This window comes from Saccostrea cucullata, unplaced genomic scaffold, assembly GCF_032062105.1.
Source record: "Saccostrea cucullata isolate Sc308-1 unplaced genomic scaffold, CSIRO_AGI_Scuc_v1 ctg1077, whole genome shotgun sequence".
In the NCBI taxonomy this organism is placed as follows: Eukaryota; Metazoa; Mollusca; class Bivalvia; order Ostreida; family Ostreidae; genus Saccostrea; species Saccostrea cuccullata.
In genome coordinates, this window is record NW_026924714.1 from 200,664 (window position 1) to 223,242 (window position 22,579).

Below are 22,579 nucleotides of genomic sequence, written 5' to 3' on the forward strand. Positions count from 1 at the left end.
CACACAAAGATTGCCCATGACCTAAGGGTGTGTCATAACCTTGACCCAAGGTCATTTGGGGAAGTTCAAGGACACTGGAAGAAAAATTTCATAATTCCTGTCCGGTCCATATCTTTCTTATGGATAAACTTGGTAGGTTCTCATTTCACACAAAGATTGCCCATAGCCCAAGGGTGTGTCATGACCTTGACCCAAGATTATTTGGGGAAGTTCAAGGTCACTGGAAGAAAAATTTCATAATTTGTGTCCGGTCCATATCTTTCTTATGGAAAAACTTGCTTCTGAAAAACCCAGCGGGGGGTATTTTGTCCCGTTTGGACAGTTCTAGTTAATTTTTGATTTTTTTGTTGAACTATATACTACATGTTAATAAAAGCTTTTTATGAAAGTTTGTCCATTGTAAATGTGAATGGTTTTGGAGAGTTGGTAACTGGAAATGAATAATTCGAAATTAATATGAGTGTTTTGAAGAGCTTCAACATTAGATGAAAGTTTGTCCATTGCGAATGTGAATGGTTTTTGAGAGATTATTGATTTTCAAATTTTTTGTTAAACAATACTACATGTTAATAAAAGTTTTTTTTACATTATTTGTGTGTGATTATATTCAAGAAGCCTAACTTTTGATCTCGGGCATGTTCGATGATTCAAAGGAAGTTTAATTGAAAGGTGGAAATTTAAAAGCTAGATAGCATAGCTAGGCAACTCAATTCACTTCTTTCTTTAATATAAAAATAAACCAAAACAAAACCTGAGACCCACAGCCTTATAGATCACTTGAGTATCATGCAACATTTTCCAACTATTGAATTTGGTTCTTGTTTTAAACAGAGGCCATAAAATTCACAATATTGAAAGAGGCACCATAGCTAATACATGTACTAACGTTATGCTTGGCATGCTTTCTTTGATTACCGAATACCCAGAGGAAGATCAGAGGAAAAAAGAAAATATGCATTTCCACTGTATAATTAGTAGTCCACCCCACAGGAACCACTGACCCTGGGACAACATATTTCAAAAAGGCACGTTTGCTCATCATAGAGTTATATTTACTGTGAATTCAAAAATTTTCATGTGGGTTAATTTTCATCGTTTTCGAAATATGACGAGACCCACGAATTCATGTCCACAACGAAATGTAAAATGTTACATACATAAGTACTTATTAATTCTTAATCCATGAAATCAAACCCCCACTAACCAAGAAATTTTCCTCAAACCATGAAAATTTGACCCCACAAAAATATGTGATTTTACAGTATTTTGAAATACCAGAGCAGCTTTCAAAGCATTAATTCATTCAGGAAAAGCTTCATCATAACTATGTACATAATTTCATTTAGTTCACTGGTTTAATACTCTGGAGTAGAGGAGATGATTTTCAAAGAATTACTGTAATGTATTTTCTCTATACATGTATAATCAATGGAGCCCCATCCTTACACCAGAACCCCTGACCCAGGGGCCACAAAATTCACAATATGGAAGAAGCATCCTTTCTCATCATTACTATGTACATAGTTCATTGTTTTAATATCTAGGAGCAGAGGAGACGATTTTCAAACAATTGATGCATTGAATTTTTCACCTTTATTCAGTAAAGAGCAAAGCAGATTTTTAAAGGTTGCATTATTTTCAGTGCTTTTGATCCCACCCCTCAGGCTCCAGGGGGGGGGGGGGGCAAGGGCCATGAAATTCATAATTTTTGTTCCCCTTCACCCATAGATGATGTATGCCAAAATTGGTTGTAATTAGTTCAGCAGTTTCAGAGAAGTTGAAAATGTTCAAATGTTATGCCCTTTTCCTATAGAAACTGTTTTTGTAACAGTAGACATTACATTGAAGGCATTAATCACATGTGTAATATTTTTATTGCTGTGGCTCCTGATCTAAACAAAATGGTCCACAAGTTATCATACACCCAATGGAACATTTTCCAGAATTTTACACTGATATTGAAGTGTTTTTTAGTCACAAATTCTACATGCACTCCAGATAAAAGAATACCCGGTACATGTACAAGATTCTATGTGATGCATACTTTTGATGGGAAACATGCACAATACATTCTGTTTGTTTCATTTCTTTATATCTCTTTCTGTGTTGTTTTCCTCATCATCTGACCATTCATCTTCTAACAAGTCTATTTCATCTCCTTTATTATCAATGTTCCCATCTGTTATAAATCTTTGCATGTCCCTCACTCGAAGAGGACCGTGCATTGCTGGAGAACCTAAACTGTTTTTAAAACCCAGCCTTTTGAGTGTTGGACTTTTCTTGTTTTGTTCTTTAGCCATCTGAAGATTATCTTTTTCTCCTTTATTTAATTGTTCAGAATTAATTGTTTTATCAAGATGTGTTCTATTTTCTTCCTGTTCACACTTTGTATTTTTGTCCCCTGTGATATTAAGTTCATCATCCTCATCATCAAAATCCTCCTCCTCATCTGACCACTCATCTTCAAGAAAATCTGGTTCCTCACACCTCTCAGCATTATTGTCTTCAGAGTCATCAGACAAACTTCTCTGCATTTCACTCACTCTCTGAGGAAACCCAGCTGCTGTTGTAGTGAACATCTCTCGCCTGTCTTTCTCTTGCTGTCGTAATTCTACATTCACTCTGTGATCATTTTGTTCTCTGCTGTCTTTCATAGATTTTTTCTCCCTCTTCCTCAGACCTGCCTGAAGTTTTTGTTTAGAATTTTGAATTGATTCCATCAACAGGGTGTGATCTAATCCGTAAATGTCATCACGATATGATTTTTCTACGTATTCTTTCATTTCTTCAGGGCCTCGATCTTCGGAAACTTCCCATAACCTCTCCAGTATTTTGGGAGAGGCCTGTAGTATTGGTATTCCGTGGTGAGCAGTGGGTGGAGGGAATTTCTGGGGTTCATAATCTGGACCATAGTCTGCTACTGATAATACCTTATCAATATATTGGAGATAGGAGGTCTTCAGTTGAGATTTGTCCCACACAAACTGAATATTGGGAATATGTCCAGAGATTTTTCTTCCTATTAATAAAGATCTAAAATGAAATCCATAAATGATTATTAGAACAGAATAACTGACATGTGCATGTTTCAGAATCACACCTAATTCATTTCCAGTTTTTCAGTGCAATTATCCCCCCTCCCCCCCCCCCCCAATTCCTATGTACCAGTAAGGAAAGTGTGTCCATGGTGAGATAGCATGATGTAGCATCACTAGCCTTGGCAATGAGACTTTTTGTACACACCTAAATTTCCTAATTATTCTAGCATTATTTACTTTCACTTGTTTGTTCCTTTTTGGATGAATAAACATGTACACTTATGTACAATAAATGATGTAAGCTAATTACAATTTTTTGATTTACCGCATTTTCTTTGCCTTCGAGTTGAGAAGATTTCTAACCACCTCTCTCTGTTCGACATCATCGGAACTTGTCTGCCAGTAGATGTTCATTGAGCTCATCTCAGGACTCCAAACAACCTACAAGATAAGTCCTAGATACAGTTGTCTTCCCTTTATTGCTTCCACACAGATTCATTTTGGGATGCTTAATTAATACTGTGACAGTCATATTTTGTCAATTGATCAATATTTTCTCAATAAAAATACAAATATAGTATCCCTTGTGGAAATTATGCATTGATTTTTAAAAGATAAAAATAAATTAAATGAAACGCAAATTCATACTGTAATATGTCGATAATTCAATATAACATACATCAGAAATGCTGACTCCGAGGGTAGGGATTTCTGGGTCCAGCTCCCCGCTGTCTATAATATCAACCACAGTCCCGTGTACAACCTGACTCACTCGGAAAGAACGATGCTTGCTTCCTTCAGACACATACTTCTTAGCTGTTGTAATGTTACTCTACAAATTATAAAATCTGTTAAATCAGAGGACAAATGATGAAAATATAATATTAATAAATGATCAAAAGTACTATAACATTAACATTCATTTTCCAATGAATTTTTTTCATAGATTATTTGCATTAAAAGAATCTACTATGTATAATGCCCAAATTCTTTGAGGTAATTAAAATGGTACAGTAAAACTCGTTTAGTACAAACACGGATATAGCGAATTCACGGATATAACGAAGTTTTTCTAGGTTTTCTAGGTCCCCGACAAAATTCTTAACAAATGTTTGTAAATTTTTACGGTTATAACTCTGATATAACAAATTTACGGATATAGCGAACTGATTTTGAGTCCCGTTGAGGTTAAATATAATGAAATTTACACCTTTTATAACGTCAACTTTCAAAGATCTCAATATTTGATAAATTGAACTGACTTTATTTTCTTTCAGCATTTGTATATAAAATTCAATTCATAATAAAACCTTAGTTATCGAAGATATGTTTTATAATATTTGCTTCCCTAACATATTTGATATAGTAACACTTGAAGGAAAACATGCATATTGCGAATTCGCTACATATGGTTATACGAATTCGTTATACGGATATAACGAATTACGAATATAGCGAATTAAATTCACAAGTCCCCAGGACTTCGCTATAACCGAGTTTTACTGTATATGAAAACATAGACTAGAGACTTAAATTCTTGTTTTGCTTACCCCTGTGAGTTTAAATGGCTTCTTTCGTCTAATGAAAATTAAGAAAAATAGAAAAGTTTACAATTAACTTAATAAAAATATATGCAAATTTAAATAAATCTGCTTTGATTACTTTTAAACATTTTTTTCAACTTTTTAAAAAAGATTGTTTCATGATTTACCAGATGAATTCATATGATATAGGAAGTGCAAGATGTGCATAGAATTTTGCTTGGTTACCTTTTCTTGCTCCCGTCTAAGAGTTTTTGTAGATACTTGGATGTAGAGCCATGTCGTTTTATCACTTGAGGCGGATAAAATATCAGTTGTCCTAACCTTCTTCCCCACATGTTATCAAAAAACAAAACAGTCGGGCTTGATATACACATTTTCTATTTTCGATTTCATACTTCCGGTTTTGGACTGAATTTCCTCAAGTGCAATATGTCAAGTAGAGCGTTGAGAAAACTACATGGAAATCAGGACTTAGAAGTGCTAGAAAATGGTAAAAATACCGATGACGAGGAAGAAGATGTTGACAATGAGAAAAGAAGTTCTAACAAGAAGAATCGGAAGCCACAGAACCCGTTTCTCTTGGTACGAACATATTTTGTGTGTGTATGTAGACAGGGCCTACATACGTTCCAGATCTGGCTTGAGTGTTTACTCCTATCAGTGTCATGTCTCCAATCATTACATTTGTGTAATTTCATAAAACACATTTTTCGATATTTTTCTTATGCAAATTATAAACCAAACGTTTCAAACGTTTTTTTGATATTAACTATTAAAAAAAAATCAAAACAAATTGCCATTTGTGAAAACTTCTGTAAATGCATTTTTTGAATGCAATTCTTCAAAAATATGCTTGTCCAATATCACCATGATTACAGAAATAAAATTTAAAAATATTTGGAGTGTGAAAAGAGCATTTGTTAGTGCACTAACTTTTTAATGCTCTGATTTAAGTTTTTTCCTGTGAACAGCAGTGTGAGGGTATGTCCTGAGACACAGTTGGGCGATCCTAGCTGCAATAATGTAGCCCTCTCCAATTTTTTTTATCTGAAATTTTCTAGAGAGGGCTACAATTCCACAGCATCTCTGTAATGGTGCAAAAATATTTTTTAAATACGGGCCACCGCAGGCAGAATTGTTTTTACATTCAACTTACTTCTCATATGACGAAATTTTTATTCACTGTTGACAACATAGCCCATTAAATGCGAAAACCATGTAAAAATAAATCTGTTTATTATATGATTGAATAATTTCCTTCTTTCTGATTGGCTGAGATTCAACTATGTTAGAAAAATACTATGTTGTATTGACCTGCACGTGACGTTCCAGGTCAATACAAGGAATTATTGCAGGTCAATATAAGAAATTATTGACCTGTTCCATTTTTTCTGTTTCAATGTGTTCTTGATGAAATTTCTTGTTAAAACTTTCAATTAAAGCAAAGAAACAGTCTTGGAGGAGTTTGCTATCATTTAATCATATAATAAAACAGTTATTGCTGTTTTTTGCGGACTCAGTGAATATTGTACTCCTCAGGTGTCTAAATCATCGTATTGACCTAAAAAACAGCAATAATTATATAGTATTTACTTGTGGTTTCTACTCAGCAGCCATGACAGTTCATGCATGAAGTACTGAGACTTGCACTTGAAATTCAGAATACTCAGTAAAGCAAATGTTGTTGTTTATAAATAATTGTGATGAATAGTAACACTAAATCTTGATAAATAAAATCATTCCATGTGTCATTTTTTCGTAAACAGTGCTATTTAGGCTTAAAATAAGGTAATTCCAAAGAAATCCACTCCCTATAGATCCTTAATCTCATTGGCTGTCCCAAAATAAAATCTGTCAAGGTCAGTAAACATGGCAGATTAATTTAAGTTGTGATGTTGACATACATGAAAAATACGGATATGTGGATTGTTCTGTATATTTTTGGATCGATTTATGTCTGGGATAACTACAATTTGGAAGTCCAGGTAAAACATATAAATTAAATAGCCGTTTACTGACAATTTGAGCCGAAATCCATGCGGGAGTGAATTGCTCCCACTTTGCACCATAACAGAGATCCTAAGGAGTTGTAGCCCTCTCCCCCCCAAAAAATAAAGGGAGAGGGCTACATTATTGCAGCTAGGTCTATCCTGATATCATATATTCGTAATCTTTAACAATACTGTTACAGTACATCACGTTTTATTCACGAGAACTTGATTTTTGCATACATGTAATTATGCAATCGACAATGAGCTCCCAAAAAATCCATTCTAGCGTTTAAAAGTATTCCTTACGATTATAAAGAGGAAAAACAACAATTCGTGAAAATTATGTCTCGCTTATAAAGAGTCAATGACTATCTCGCGAAAATAAGGTGTCGCAAAAATTTAGTGATGTAAAGTACACAGATTGAAAAAATAATTCTGAGAGTAAAGGTTGTTAAATAAGTTTTAAAAGACCTCAAATATATTTACTTTTGCTATGTTGTGTTTTATACATGAGATCTTGATGTATTAAAGTAGACACTGTAACACAAGTGAAAGTGAGTCAAGCCTAGAGAAGTTAGTGTACCAACTGTTAGTCATGTACATTACTCTTCTTTTTTTATTCTCCAGTTAGGAGAAGAGGAGGATGAAGATGATAATGAAGAAAATGTGGAGGAAAATACTCTTCAGGTGGAGGTGATTAAACCCGAAACAAGTGTAAACAAAAAGAAGAAGAAGAAAAAGAAAAAGAAGAAGAAATCAGCTGAAAAAGATGTTGACAATGAGGTGAAATAATAGCTCCACAAGCTTATAAAATATTCGTGACAATTATTGCAGTGTTATTTTAAATAACATTCACTTTCTGGTTTACCTTATGTTAGAGGTTAATCATGTTTATTTAAATCTTACCAGGTAATGTTATATTATTTACTTATAGATGTACTATATTCAAAGCATATTATACATTTATTGCATGATAGTGAGGGAATTCTCCGTGGGCTTTGCCCGAGGGGAATATGATATTTCTTGGCTGAATAAGTCTTCATGTTTCCCGAACATTCATGCAATGAATTGTTTATTATACCGAAACAAGCAAAACCTTTGAAATAAACATAAACTTTCAAATTCAGCACCGCTCTCTAATTCACTTTCATTTTTAACAAAACGTTACTAAAACTCTTTGGTCAACACATTATCATCAATTTTATGACGTAAACCAGGTTATTGTGACGTCTACTATACTCTCGGGAGTTTTCTTTAAAACGAACGATAATTTTTGTGGGAAAATGCACTAAGTATCCGAAGAGGTGGAATATGATGAAAAGCATGCCGACGGCCGGGAAATATGAAGTTTTACGGCACGATCATGTGATAACTTAGAACCAATCAGATAACGCGTTATTTAGAATATTTATAATGAGGACGTGTAATAATAAGTTTTGCTTAATTACAACTACCCAGGGTATGTTGTTTTCCAGTGCACTTCTCTCATAAATGACATTCTTATATTACATGTTATACATGTATGACTTTTCAAAGAGGAAAGATTTTTGGGGGAAATCCTGGTGATAATGTCAGATTTTTTGTAAATAGGATGACGAAATTGAAGCCAGTATTAAAGAAGTCAATCGCATTCTGGAAAACTCTGGACATGGAGCAGAATGTATTACAAAAGCAGACACAGTCAGTGACTCCAACAAGGCTATTCTCACAGTAGAACACAAGTCAGTGTTTATATCATAATCAGAGTTTTATTTCACACAATTCAGATTATATGAAACGTTATAATAAATGTCAAGATAAACTAATCTTTTATACTGAGGAGATATGAATATCAATTTTCTTTCTTGGTTGCAGAAATTTGAATCCAGATAATGAACTCAAGAGGATATTTGGATCTCGCGTCATCCAAGCTGAATCATCGTAAGGTTACTAATGCAGAATGTCCAAAGCTTTTAATATTTACCAATTCAAACAAGAACATACATGTACACTGAAACTGGCCTTTAATTAGCCCAAGAAATGTCTTACAAGCTTTTCATGTTTTGATAAAGAGAATCTACCATTTAAAACAATAAGTTGAATTTTGATTAATTAATATAATTGTATTCCTTTCTGTAGAAGGAGAAGGCAGAGAAATATGCCACTGCGTCGACGGGCGAGTTGGTTAGCCACACCTAAAGATACCTGGCCTCACATCGGAAAAACAGGTAATATCAGAATAAATCCAGCATTTTATTCATACTTGTTTAAAAAATTATGTGATGATAAATTCCACTTGTACATTTATGAACTACAGTGCAGTCATGTACTTGTTTCTTTTTTCACAATGTCCTAGGGTTGACAATGTCAATAAAAGAGACGCAGGGAAATGTGAATTATTTTGTGTATGAACACAACCACCAGTATCAACAGGTGCAATTCAAGTTCTATGACGCTGTGGAATCTCTGAATCCCCAGAATATTATGGTAATTACTGATCATGGAACATTCAAAGTATTTTTACACAAAGTTTTATTTTAAAGTATGACCTTTATGTTAAATTATGTGTGAGTTTGCCTGTATGGCTTTTATTTTTAGGTCACCTGAGTAAACTCAGGTGACCTATTGCTATCTGTTTTCATCCGTCGTCGTGCTTCGTGCGTTAACATTTGAACATTTTCAGCTTCTTCTCTGAAACCACTGAACCAATTTCAACCAAATTTGGCATATAGCATCTATAGGTGAAGGGGAACAAAAATTTAAAAATTTCATCGTCCCTGCCCCCCTGGGGCCTGGGGGTGGGGCAAAAACCACTAAAATTAGTGCAATCTTTAAAAATCTTCTTCTTTACTCCTGGACATCAAGCAGTCAAACTGTTGGTATGATTGTAATCAGCATTAAGTCTTCTACCAAAATTGTGAAATTCATGGCCCCAGGGTCAGGGGTTCTAGTGCTAGGGCGGAGCTAAAAAGGTTATTTAGTGAAAATGCATTATTTCTTTGAAATTCTTCTTTTCTGCTCCTGGGCATTAAATAAACTAACCAAGTGCATAGTTGAGTTGAAAATGACTGCCTCTTCCAAAATTTTGAATTTAATGACCCCAGAGTCAGGGGTTCTAGTGCTAGGGTGGGGCCATATAGATTATTATAGTAAAATTGGAATAATTCTTTGATATTCTTCTTTTCTGTTTGCAGGCATTAAATAAACTAACCAAGTGCATAGTTATGTTGAATAAGGCTGCCTCTTCTAAAATTGTGAATCTAATGGCCCCATGGTCAGGGGTTCTATTGGTAGGTGGGGCTATATAGATTATATAGTGAAAATGCATTATTTCTTTGATATTCTTCTTTTATGCTCCTGGGCATTAAATAAACTAACCAAGTGCTTAGTTATGGTGAATAAAGCTGCCTCTTTTGAAATTGTGAATTTTATGGCCCCAGGGTCAGGGGTTCCTGTGTTAGGGCGGGGCTCTATTGGTTATATAGTGAAAATGCATTATTTCTTTGAAAATCTTCTTCTCTGCTCCTGGGTATTAAATAAACAAACTAAATACATAGTTATGATGAGTAAGAGTGACTCTTCCGCAATTGTGAATTTTATGGCCCCAGGGTCAGGGGTTCTGGTGTTAGGTTAGGGCTCTATTGTTTATATAGTGAAAATGCATAAACTCTTTAAAAATCTTATTTTCTGCACCTGGGTATTAAACCAATGAACTATGTACATAGTTATGACGAGGAAGGATGCCTCTTTGAGATTTGTGAATTTCAGGGCCCCTGGGTCAGGGCTTCTTTTGTTAGGACGGGGCTCTAATGTTTATATAGTGAAAATGCATAAATTCTTTGAGAATCTTTTCCTTTGATCCTGGGTATTATGGCAATGATCTTAGTATATATTTATAACGAAGAACGCTGCTTCTTCCAGAAATGCTTAATTTCCTGGCCCCTGGGACAGAGGTACATGTACTTGGGTGGTGGTGGTGGGGGGTCTGAAAATGATTTAATGCTTTGAAATCAGCACTTTGGTATTAATCAACAACATGATGAAATAAAATTTATAAAATTTCCAAAATTTTGAAAGATGTGGCCCCAGGGTCAGTGGTTCCTGTGGGATGGGGTGCACAACTGATAATGATAAAGTGGAAATGCATTTTCTCTTTGTTACTGTGATCTACACGTACCTCTGGGTATTACTAACCAAAGTAAGTATGCTGAGTGCATAATTATGATAAGCAATGGTGCCTCTTTCAAAATTGTGAATTTCATGGCTTCTAGATTAAAACATGAATCAAATTCAATTGTTGGAAAGTTGTTGCATGATACTCAGGTGACCTATAAGGCCCATGGGCCTCTTGTTATGATAGGACATTGTCAGATCACATCCATATCACGTGGATTCCCTGATCCAGATGAGTGAAGTGTTCCGTATGAACGAGGACATGCAGACAGCTGCTGATTTAATAGGCGAGTTTACCTGTGCTATAATCTTATAAATATTGTGCAAATGTTACCTAAACATTTAACTCATTTTGATTGATAATACAAGTATTTGGGTAAAAAAAGCTCATTATACAATAACAATAGCTTTAAGCTGTTATAATGTATTCAAACTCTATCAATATTCAAACCTATTGACTACGTTGTCTCCAATATTAAAAGGAATAGAATAGAATTCCACAGTTGATATGCCATTAGGCAATGAAAAATCAGTTGACTAATTTACTGGTTATGGTGAGGGATGCAGATGCTTGAATTTCCTCTGTTTTGTCACAGCATAGAAAAAGAAAATAATGAACAGTGTATCTTTCATACTTAAAAAATTAACATGATTTTTTAAAGATATGCTTCACTTGTTCCAAAATCAGTAAAACACATTGTTAGGGAAGTGCTATTAGGACAAATAATTTTGATTCATTATATCATTATATCTGTCAGATTAGTTTATGATACATGTACTCTTTAAAATGACAAGTAATGAAAATTACTTCATGTAAATGTGAATTAAACGTAAGCATGTTTGCTGTACCTGTGTTTTACTGAAGCAATGTGAAGACCTCTATTTTATACTTATGAAGATGTTAATATATGCTATGATCAATACAAGTTAAATGTTATAATGTACTTTTAGGGAAAGGGGACATTACTTTTTCACACTGTATCTTTTTGTTCTTTACTTCTGGAAGAAAAGTTTCTTTGTAAAAATGTACCTGCACTTTTCTAATAAATTGTTTTTTACTTTATAGAGAGAGCTTTGTTTTCCTTTGAGATGTCTTTCCATTCCCTGTTCAGTTTAACAACAGGAAACAGTCGACTTGACTTCAAGCAGGCAGAAAACAGGTAATATTTACATTCAGTATCTTCATCTGACATCTGAAACCAAAAAAGCAGACACAATATCATATTTTGAATCCATATTAGGAGCCCTTTTGTTTTACTTGAATATTTACAGTATCATCAGTATTAAATGTTGACCGGTGTGATGCATTGTTGTTATTTTCATTTTGCAGACCATTTTACCTGGCTCTTTTTAAGCACCTTGTAAACGTGGGACAGAGAGGTTGTTATAGGACAGCCCTGGAATTCTGTAAATTACTTCTGAGGTATGGCATAAAGAAATTCTTAATGCTACATATTTTTTTTATTGTTCTGAGTTTTTACCCACCTTGACGTACCACATTTATACTTTATTTCAGTCTTGACCCTGACAATGACCCTATGTGTGTTTTGCTGATGATTGACTTTTATGCACTGAGGGCTGCCGAGTATTCCTTTCTAATCCGACTCTACCAAGAATGGGAGGTATAGACATAAGACTCGAACATGACTGTACATTATAATCTGATACTTCCTCTGAATAATAAACATGTACAGTATATGTATTATGTCAAGGAACATAAATTTTGCAATTATTTTTTCCAGGATCATAGAAATTTGTCTCAGCTACCAAACTTTGCCTTTTCTGTGCCACTTGCTATGTTTCTTCAGGAAGAATCTCAGAATTCAACAGATACATCAGAGGCAGATGAAAAGGTAAGGTACTTAAAAACAACAATAGAACAGGTAAAAGAAATTACTGGCATTTTTTGTTGTTGACATTTTGTCACCTTTATTTTAAAGCTACAAGAGGCTCTGATAATGTTCCCTGGTTTGTTGATGCCCTTACTGGACAAGTGCAGTGTTAACCCGGACAGTGCTGTCTGTAGTCACGCTTTCTTTGGAGACAAAACTCAGTACAGGTATCATTTATCATGAATATGTAGAAGGGATTTGGAAATTTAGGCTTAAGTATAAATTTTCAGTTAATTCTGAAATATATCATGCACATGTTCTATTGCTGTGTACAGTTAAGAGAATGAAATTTAGCAAATTTCATTTTTAAATTAAGCAAGGTACTGTAGAGAATGGTATGCACACTTATACAAATGAATTTACCTTACATTAAAGAGTAAGATTATACGTCTTACAATCAGACTGCTGCTCTAAAGCAGTTAATAGGTTTATACATCTTTCTTACAGTCAGAATGCTTTTCTAAAGCAGTTAATTAGTTTATACATTGTTCTTATAGTCAGACTGCAGCTCTGAACCAGTTAATTGGTTTATACATTGGTTAAATTTGATTTTACAGTCAGACTGCAGCCCTGAAGCAGATAATCATCAATTTATACATTGTTTTACAGTCAGACTGCAGCCCTGAAGCAGATAATCAATTTATACATTGTTTTACAGTCAGACTGCAGCCCTGAAGCAGCTGGTGGGTTTATACATCGGTCGCTGTCACGCCTGTTAATCGTTGTATACATTGTTTTACAGTCAGACTGCGGCCCTGAAGCAGCTGGTGGGTTTATACATCGGTCGCTGTCATGCCTGTTAATCGTTGTATACATTGTTTTACAGTCAGACTGCGGCCCTGAAGCAGCTGATGGGTTTATACATCGGTCGCTGTCATGCCTGTTGGAAGCAGCCTGAGGTTGTACAGTGGCTGGAGAGGAATGTTAAGGAGGTTCTCAGGAGAGTGGAGGGAGAGGATCCGCTGGTGGTGGAATGTAGCAAAAAGTAGGTGTCTTTAAATTTACTGTAAACATGTAATATTTAGCAGTGTATTCCATTTTGTGATTGTAGTGGAAAGCAGAATCCGCTAAATCAAGTGCATCACTAAATACTGTATAAGTGGAAATTTTAGCGAGACGCAAAGAAGAAGGTATGGTTTTAGCTTTATTGTGCTCTTAAAATCAGATGTTTTCAAAAAGTTTTTAAACTGGTCTAAATATTAGTTTGGTTTATGACTGTGAAAGATCAGGAAAGAATATGGCATGAAGGAGTACCATTCTGGAAATATGACGTCATTAATTTGGTGCATTTTTCTATTTCAAACAGAAAAATCTTCAAATTGACCCATTTCAAGGGTAATTTTCCTTTAGAAAATTGTGTCCACAGCCGTCGCCCACTTTAATTTTTGGATATGTTGTGTAAAATACAATGGAAAATCACATATCTAAATATCTTTGTGGGCGATGCCTGTTGACAATGTTTTCTGAAAGAAAATTCCATTGAAAATTGGTTTCTTCTGCAACATTTTAAGAAAATACGGGAAAATACACATGTTTATGACGTCACAATTAGCATTTAGAAATGCATGTGAGAAAAATGATTTGTATAATTTTTATGCATGGAACTTCAATAATTCAAAATACATGAGTTTTTATTTTTTACATCAGTTTCATTTTTAAGAAAATCACAGGGCAAGATTGATATTGAAACCATACCTTCTTCTTCAGCGATTTGTCCTTAAATACTGGTAATTTATTTTTAGCAAGATGTTATTTTAGCAATTTTAAAATGCATATTAATGAAGCTATTACAAATAAAATGCAATTAATTTTTTGTGATATTCAATTTTAGCGATCTTGGCACCCTCACTAATAATGCCTAAATTGAATCCTCGCTAAAAATTCTACTTCTTCGGTATCTTGAATATCATATCTTATTTCTACATGTAGCACAGTCAGATTTACATTAACTCGTTGTAAAAAAATAAACTTGTGTGAAATATTTTAAATGCCAAATATAATACATTTACAGTAATACATCAACTATTAGTCTTGTGATATTATATATAAATGCGCCTGTTTTGGAAGGTAACAGTTGAAATTGATACCCTTAAGAAAACCTTTGTCAGCTGAAGATTCAGAGCAGTTTAATTTTTTCATAAGGATATTTGAGTTATATCTCAGGGATTTGTGATGTATTCATAATACCCATAATGCTGCTAACTTTGTCCATTCTTCACTTTATTTAACTGATACAACATGCAGTGTAATATCATGTCATATTTGCAGAAGACAAGTTAGATACCAGGGGACTCCAAGGAACATTCTAAGGCACATCCTCATCTCTGAAATCAAGGATGCAATTACTGCTCTCCCTCAGGTAGGAAAACATCAACAATTACATGTACTTACAATAAGTTATCCCTTCTGGAGGACTAATCCCCGCTGGTCAATGACAGTCCATCTAGGAGAGGACTTATATAGGTAATGCATGATGTCCAATCCAATTATGTTAAGGTACTTTACATGATAAAACACTGATTAAAATTAAAAATTACAACCAAGCCTTATGCCTTAGTCACATTTCCCAATCGTTAACCGTAGACCGGTGGTAATCCGTGGTGTGAGCGATGCCCCAACATCGGTCCAAATCGGCCTAGTAGTCCTTAAAGTATCAGACACATTATCCAGCAATGGGGTGACTGATACTTTACTTATGAAGGAGAGCTTTCACTAGAGGAAGGCTATTCCAGACGTTGAATTATAGCCTAAGCCCTTCTGTAAGGCCCTTCTCATTAATAATCCTTCGTTTTAGAGATTCTTAGTAATCATTTACAACTTTCCCTCCAGCAATTCTACTTTAGTTGATAAGTTAAAGCCCCCCACCTCCCATCCCAACCCCAAATTCTTACATCAATCAGCCCTCACTCCAGTACATCAATTTTTACACCATTATTAAAAAGGCTTTTTTGAACTTTCCTGTACTGTATATCAATCACTTGTAGGATGTGGCCAACACCACTGTACTGAGTTATGATCCCCTCCCTCCTCTGGACTCTGTGTCAGCGTACCAGCGACCAGACAGGTAAATCTAAATGATTCATCTACCAGTATTAAGGTATCATTGTTTAGAGCTTAATAGTGAGTTCTGGTTTGCAAATCTATTGAGAAATCTTTAGGTCCTGTTGAAATCACTGGATAAACTTAGTTTTTATACCCAGCACCCCTTTGATAGGTATACTTAAGTAAAGTTACTTTACAGAGAATAAAATCTACAGTACACTAATTTCTACATGATATATTTTTAGGCAAAGGAGGCCACAAGAAGGAAACACTTTGGCTTTGTTTTTGAGATCCCTTTTGCCAAACTTTAATCCAAATGTAAGTATTAAATTAACTCCAAGAGAGCTATAACTATTTACTTTTTATCTCTCAAAGTTAAAACTTCTATTCATATATGACCATCTATTACAAGGAAAAAGACATTGTAAAGAAAATGTTCAATAGAAAAGTAAATAAAATAGGGTCAACTTTCAATTTGACATTGTAGGAACCACCCCCAGAGAATGAGGGGGCAGAGGGAGGAGGGGAGGGGACCAACCTCAGACAGGGAGTCAATGTGCTAATGGAAGCTATGAGGGACCTACTGGCCAACATACGACCAGTGAATCCCCCCGTGGAGAACCAGGGGGAGGGAGAGGAGGAAGAGAGGGAGGAGGGAGAATGGGACTGACCTTAGGTGGAGGATCTAGTGGGGGTGGGAGGATAATGACGTCAAAGACAACTGGTCGATCATAAATAACAGTGTACACTACAGTGTGTAAAACTGGTCGATCATAAATAACATAGTGTACACAACAGTGTACACATGACAGTGTTAACACAACAGTGCTTTCAATAGAATTTTATAAAGTGATTGAATGTTTGGTCTATTTATGTGGATGATAGAATGAATTTTTATGATTTCTTTCATTATAATTTGAAGAATTGTTATTCAATTCAGCAAACAGAGTAAAATTTAACTTAATGGTAAGGAGGCTATCACTTGTAATTTGACATTTAAAAGGATCATGCTATACATATATTTTACTTATTTTTTCAAAAGTCTTTAATTTAATTTCTTACATGTGGATGAAAAAATGTTTTGTTCAGCATAAAAATTATTTTAATGCAATGAATTTGTTAATCAGAGGTGATTCAACCTTAGGGACATGCATGTACATGTTCATAGAATGGTGACTTGTACTATAAATGTCCCTTATATAATTGATGAAAATAAAAGCAAACAATATTTATATTTTCCAGTGTTTTCAATTTCTTTTGTCAATGAATATTAAGAATTTAAAACAAGCAGTTTACAGAAAATGAAAACTTTCATCAAAGATCAATTTCTGAAGCTTATAATAACGTGTACATATGGTGACTAAAAACATAACTTTTGTCCCCTGCTTTCACTTACAGTAGGAGAAAGTAATTTTGGGTATTCCTACTTGTCCAATGTCCATCAGTCTATCTGCCCTCTGTGTGTAACTATTTGATTTCCAGAGATATCACAAGAAACCCTAAAGCTTTTTTTGCTATGAAGTCTTAAAAAAACATACCTCTGTGGCCTATAAAAGACCCCAATAGATTTTAAGGTCCAAAGGTCAAGGTTATGAATTCTTTCTTTATGCGTGTAATTGGGCAATTCTTTGAAAGCTTCTTTTTAAGGATATCCGATCCTCAGTCAGGAAGGATAACTCTTAAAATAATTAATATAAATTCTCAAAAATAATCTTGAATTGAAAACTATTATAGTAAAAAGTACCTGTGGTTTGTGTGTAAAATTTTGTTTACATTAAATATGCATATGGCAGAAACAGGAGGTTTTTTGACCAAGTTCTTAGGTAGAATGCGTTTTGTCCACCCTCTGTGTGTAAAACTCAGTCAATTAATGTTTTGTTATACTGTAATTTTATTACTTATTTTTTTTACGCAAATGTATCGTTTGCTTATTTCCATAACGTAAATTCACTTTATTAGTAGTGAGGTTAAACTCGGTTAATTAAGTCAAGTGCTGTCGAATACCAAAGTTTAGGTTAATTCCGCCCATGTGTGATAAAAGCGGTCGCATATCTCACCAACAGGTCCAATATCTCACGCCGCGGTCAAACATCGATTTTGTTAGAATAGATTTAAAAAGGAACATTTTTAACGGTATACTATACTGTAATTATAATATGTAGGATCTGAAAAAAATGCATATTGCCCTCAAAGCAAGTCAGTATTTTGACCAAAATACAACTTCATGTATTGTGATTGCTGTTCCACAGTAAATGATAAATTATCATCAATTTAAACTTTATTATTATTTCTTTTAAATTCTATTCTTATTTATTTTAAAGACGTATTATAATTACACAGTTGATTTTTTATTCTTTTGAATTGGCGGAAAAGAATGCTTTTGCAGTCTATAATTAGTTTTGTAAACTTGAGAGGTTTTCTTGATTATCAATATACGGGGTGGACGTACAACCGTTGGGGGGAAATCGATACAATTTGAACAACGGCACTTCTCACGAGACAGTTCCTCCTTGCTCGCCCGACCCTTGCCGTCTTTGCTCATGTATGAATTCCCTTCATTGTTCGGTGCCACTGTCTTTGAGTTGACTGTAGAATTTTCTTTTGCGATTGTAGGTAAGTTATATCTTATCTTTGAGATGTTTCTTGGAATTCGCCTCAATGTACCGCCTCCGAGCTCTGAGGTGTATTTCTGTACTATGTAAGGTCGTTTCACTTGGTTACTCTGAAATCTAGAGCGCTTGGAATCAATTCTTCGGATTTCTATTGGATCTAATGTTATCCTTCCTAAATCTTGCAGCCCTCTGTGATATTTCTGAGTTTGACAAAGAATCAGCTCCGCCCTCAGGAGCGCCATGTTATTTCTGATAACCGATTCCTGTTGCTGTACTCGTTTGTACTCGGCCAAAAGGCTGAAGTATTTCTCCTCCATTTTTCTCTGTACAATACCTTCGCACTGTGGATTTTTCTTTCCATTTGGGGCAGGAGTCTTACTAATATGAATTTTCTGATCAATTACAGTTGTCGATTCCCCTTGGTTACCATAACAAAGAGGATCGCTCTTTGAGGCCCGCATAGTTACAGCAAACTCTTCTAAAACAATAATAGTAAAAATGCGGTATGTAAATCACAAAACATTCAGTCAATGGCTATCATTATTTATAACACAGCTTTCTCGTAGAATAAAGAATATATACTAAGTAAATACCATATAAGTCATAAAAAGTTTCTTAATCAATCTCAACACATCTGAAATACAAAACAATTACCTTTTTATATTAAACTACAAAGTAAATGCATATCAATCTTGACAAGCTTATATTATGACGTCATTTTATTATTATATTATGGCGTCATTTTATTATGACGAAATAGCTTCTCTTTGAATATGTTATGACGTCATTTTATTATGACGAAATAACATCTCTAAAGGGACGTAATTCTTATCCGATTGAAATCATGTTATACAATGAGCAATGAGGTGGAAGCATGATATGTTAAAACATACGGAGGTTTAAACTCTATGAGAAAATCATCTTTTTAAGAGTAACGTAATCTGGTTTAATTTAAATATTGGAGATTATCTGATCGACATTCTCTTCATATTGATAAGAATCAATAGAAAATGTTTTGAATTTTATATTTCTTTTGCAATTTTTGACAATCTGAACATTAAACATAATGGTTATTTATATACTGAATAGAATTTTCATGCAATATTTGACTTCGGTATTATAATTCACCTCATAAAAAAAAATATCATCCGGACAAAAATGCAAAATACACTTTTTTTGCGGTGTTCAAAAATATAAACTTAAATCATGGCAAAGTGTTTTATCTAAAATCATGCAGTTATAATGATACTTTATTCACAGTAATTTATCCAGAAAATCGATTTATCCCAAAGAATGCTGTTCATCCTTCAAATTTCGCAGGATTTCTAAAAAAAAAAAAATTGCGTTATTATCATTGTTTGATAAAATCTGTTGATGTTATAAAATTATTTGACTAAACTTTACAATGATATACACGTAGTATGATTACTACACTGTACGAGATTCTGTCAGAACATGATCATTACCCAGTGTGATAAACAGTCAAACCTCGTTATGTTAAAATTGATGGGTTAAGTACTTCAAGATAGCGGAGAATTCGGTATATATTTAGGCTAAAACAAATTATAAACAAACGGTTGAGACTTCCAGATCTCTTTGGCATACCGGTATCTATGGTATTCAAGAAATCATTGTTCGAGATACCAAAGTTCGACTGTATATATATTGAAGGTAAAAAATCGTTAATATTTATATTCTCCTCAGGGACGTAGCAACCGGGGGGCCAGGGGGGGGGGGGCCCCCCCCCCCACTTTTTTCCCCAACATTACCTTTACTATAGTAAATGTTCATTGAAAGGATGGTTGCCCCCCCCCCCCCCCCCCACTTTATACCATAGTATAGTGATATCAAGGATTGTAGGGAAAAAAATTGTTGGATCCGAAAAAGTTGGCCACCCCCCCCCCCCCCCCCCCCCCCCCCCACGAAATAGGATTTTCGAGTTTGGGCAACTTTTAATTTATTTATTTATTTTTTTTTTGCTTGTCAACTTTTTCAGGTAAGAAAAAAATTTCTCTGGTTGGCCCCCCCACTTTCAAAAACGATGCTACGTGCCTGCTCCTGATTAAAATAGACTTGATTCGATCATATTCAGGCCATGGTTCAAATCACCCATATATATGTATGTATACATTTTTATGATTCAACAGACATATAATCATATATTTTGTCAGGTTTTCATCAATAAGCTGAATCGAACCATTTGAGACTGCAGCAAGACTAAGATTAGTTTTCAATCAGAGCGACATAGAATCAATTTCAAAAAGCATTTTGTAATTTTAAATGAAATATGGGACTTCTGAAAATTTCAATAAAGAGCATTTTAATGAGGTACTTGAATTTGTTTTTCTGAAAACAAAATTAACAAGAGGCCACAATGCTCACCTGAGTCACTATAGCCGACTGTTCTTAATAGTATACTTTTACCATCATACATCTATTCCTGAGTGTGTAAAATTTTGATAGCCTCTTGTGGCATACCCCATTCAAAGTGACCATTATTTGAACAAAAATCACTACCACAGGATACTTCCACATTACTGTGTTTGCAGTTTTTGAAAAGAATAATTTGAAAGATATCCCCATATCTCTATTGTGGTCCAACCCTACCCCTCAGTGTTATATTTTGAACAATTTACAATCTACACTCCCTTAGTTAGCTGTCCTATCAGTTTCAGGCCCAGTGATTCTCTTACTGATTTCCAGCTGTGGCCCAATGCATCCCCTTTAGTCTTTTCTCATCTTCTCTAGGAAGGCACAAGGGATAACAGTTAATCAGAAAAAAAATCTCGGAAGCGATCAGCTCACATGAGTTAAAACGATATAAAGGTATATAACTTTAATGCTAAAAATGATTTATCTTCCAAATTTAAGTTTTTGATCTGCTAACCTATAAATTTATGTGGAGCAGAAACACTTGACTGGAGAAAAATGTTAGTGTTTAAAAGATACGTTATAAAAAAAATGTTTAAAAGATACATTATTAACATTCCTTCCGTATGAATTACTTTTGGGGGGACAAAAATATCAACTTTAATGAAGAAATGAAAAATAATTTTTAGAAATTTATTCAGGGATGACATGAAGCCAGTCATGTGATCAAATCCTATAATATAATGCCCGAATGGCATTATAGTAGATTTGATCATGTACATGTGTACCATTTCATGTCAAAACCCAATGAAACTATAAAAAATTATATTTTCTTTCTTATATTTATATTTTCCTTTTTAGCTCACCTGAGCCAAAGGCTCAAGTGAGCTTTTCTGATCAAAATTTGTAAACTTTTCACATTTTCATCTTCTTCTCAAGAACCACTGGGCCAATTTCAACCAAACTTGCTACAAAGTATCCTTGGGTGAAGGGGATTCAAGTTTGTTCAAATGAAGGGCCACGCCCTTTTCCAAGGGGAGATAATTATGAATAAGAGAAAAATTAATGGCATTTTAAAAAAATCTTCTTCTCAAGAATGACAAAGCCATAATTCATCATATTTATATGGAAGCATGCTCAGGTAGTGTAGATTCAAGTTTGTTCAAATCATGACCCCCTGGGGTAGGGCGGTGCCAAAATGGCCGATCAAAGTTTTACATAGGAGTATATAGGAAAAATCTTTAAAAATCTTTTTCTCAAGAACCACTGGGCCAGGAAAGATGAAACTCATGTGGAATCATCCTCAGGTAGTGTAGATTCAAATTCGTTCAAATCATGTCCCCCGAGGGTAGGGCGGGGCCAAAATGGCCGATCAAAGTTTTACATAGGAGTATATAGGAAAATTCTTTAAAAAATCTTTTTCTCAAGAACCACTGGGCCAGGAAAGATGAAACTCATGTGGAATCATCCTAAGGTAGTGTAGATTCAAGTTTGTTCAAATCATGACCCCCGGAGCTAGGGCGAGGCCAAAATGGCCGATCAAAGTTTTACATAGGAATATATAGGGAAACCTTTTAAAATCCATTTTTCAAGTACTTCAAATTCATGCTTAGTGATATTTATATGGAATCATCCTCAGGGTAGTGTAGATTCTAGTTTGTTCAAATCATAAACCCCTGGGGGGTTAAAATTCAAGCTCCCCCCCCCAAACTCAGTAAACTTTTAGTTCTGATCTGATATGTGCTTTCTCCTAGCAAATTGCTCAGGTGAGCGATGTGGCCCCTGGGCCTCTTGTTTTATTCTTGTTACAAAGAAATATAAGCACTATTTAGCCTATGTAATTTAAAACTGAATTTCAATTTAATTAGTTTTTTATATAAGGAAAGACACTGCAAATGTAAATATATGCATTTTATTAACATTTATTAAGCATATTAA

At 34.5% G+C, this 22,579-nt stretch overlaps 3 protein-coding genes across 4 annotated transcripts; 1 reads left to right on the forward strand and 2 right to left on the reverse strand.

The window, feature by feature from the left end:
* Positions 1-1,858: 1,858 nt before the first annotated feature.
* LOC134267104 (uncharacterized) lies at positions 1,859-4,956 on the reverse strand. Its single transcript, XM_062749328.1, has 5 exons — positions 4,808-4,956; positions 4,589-4,616; positions 3,718-3,870; positions 3,364-3,479; positions 1,859-3,033 (listed from the first exon to the last, which is right to left on the reverse strand). The coding sequence occupies exons 1-5, from the start codon at positions 4,954-4,956 to the stop codon at positions 2,082-2,084; spliced, it is 1,398 nt and encodes a 465-aa protein (XP_062605312.1). The 3' UTR covers positions 1,859-2,081.
* Positions 4,957-5,011: 55 nt separating this feature from the next.
* On the forward strand, positions 5,012-16,893 carry LOC134267103 (ribosome quality control complex subunit TCF25-like). 2 transcript variants are annotated; one of them, XR_009992093.1, is made up of 18 exons: positions 5,012-5,164; positions 7,201-7,356; positions 8,164-8,294; positions 8,428-8,493; positions 8,692-8,780; positions 8,909-9,039; positions 10,913-11,012; positions 11,792-11,885; positions 12,056-12,148; positions 12,242-12,347; positions 12,468-12,578; positions 12,666-12,784; positions 13,444-13,602; positions 14,886-14,976; positions 15,602-15,681; positions 15,905-15,977; positions 16,147-16,414; positions 16,458-16,893. XR_009992093.1 is itself a non-coding variant. In XM_062749327.1 (17 exons), exons 1-17 carry the CDS (start codon positions 5,012-5,014, stop codon positions 16,327-16,329), a joined length of 1,935 nt encoding a protein of 644 aa, XP_062605311.1. In that variant the 3' UTR covers positions 16,330-16,893. The 2 variants fall into 2 exon arrangements, 1 of the variants encoding a protein (XP_062605311.1); XM_062749327.1 differs by having other exon boundaries at positions 16,147-16,893.
* A 930-nt stretch (positions 16,894-17,823) lies between these two features.
* On the reverse strand, positions 17,824-18,753 carry LOC134267094 (uncharacterized). The gene has a single exon (XM_062749308.1). It carries the CDS (start codon positions 18,730-18,732, stop codon positions 17,992-17,994), a length of 741 nt encoding a protein of 246 aa, XP_062605292.1. The 5' UTR covers positions 18,733-18,753; the 3' UTR covers positions 17,824-17,991.
* Positions 18,754-22,579: the final 3,826 nt, after the last annotated feature.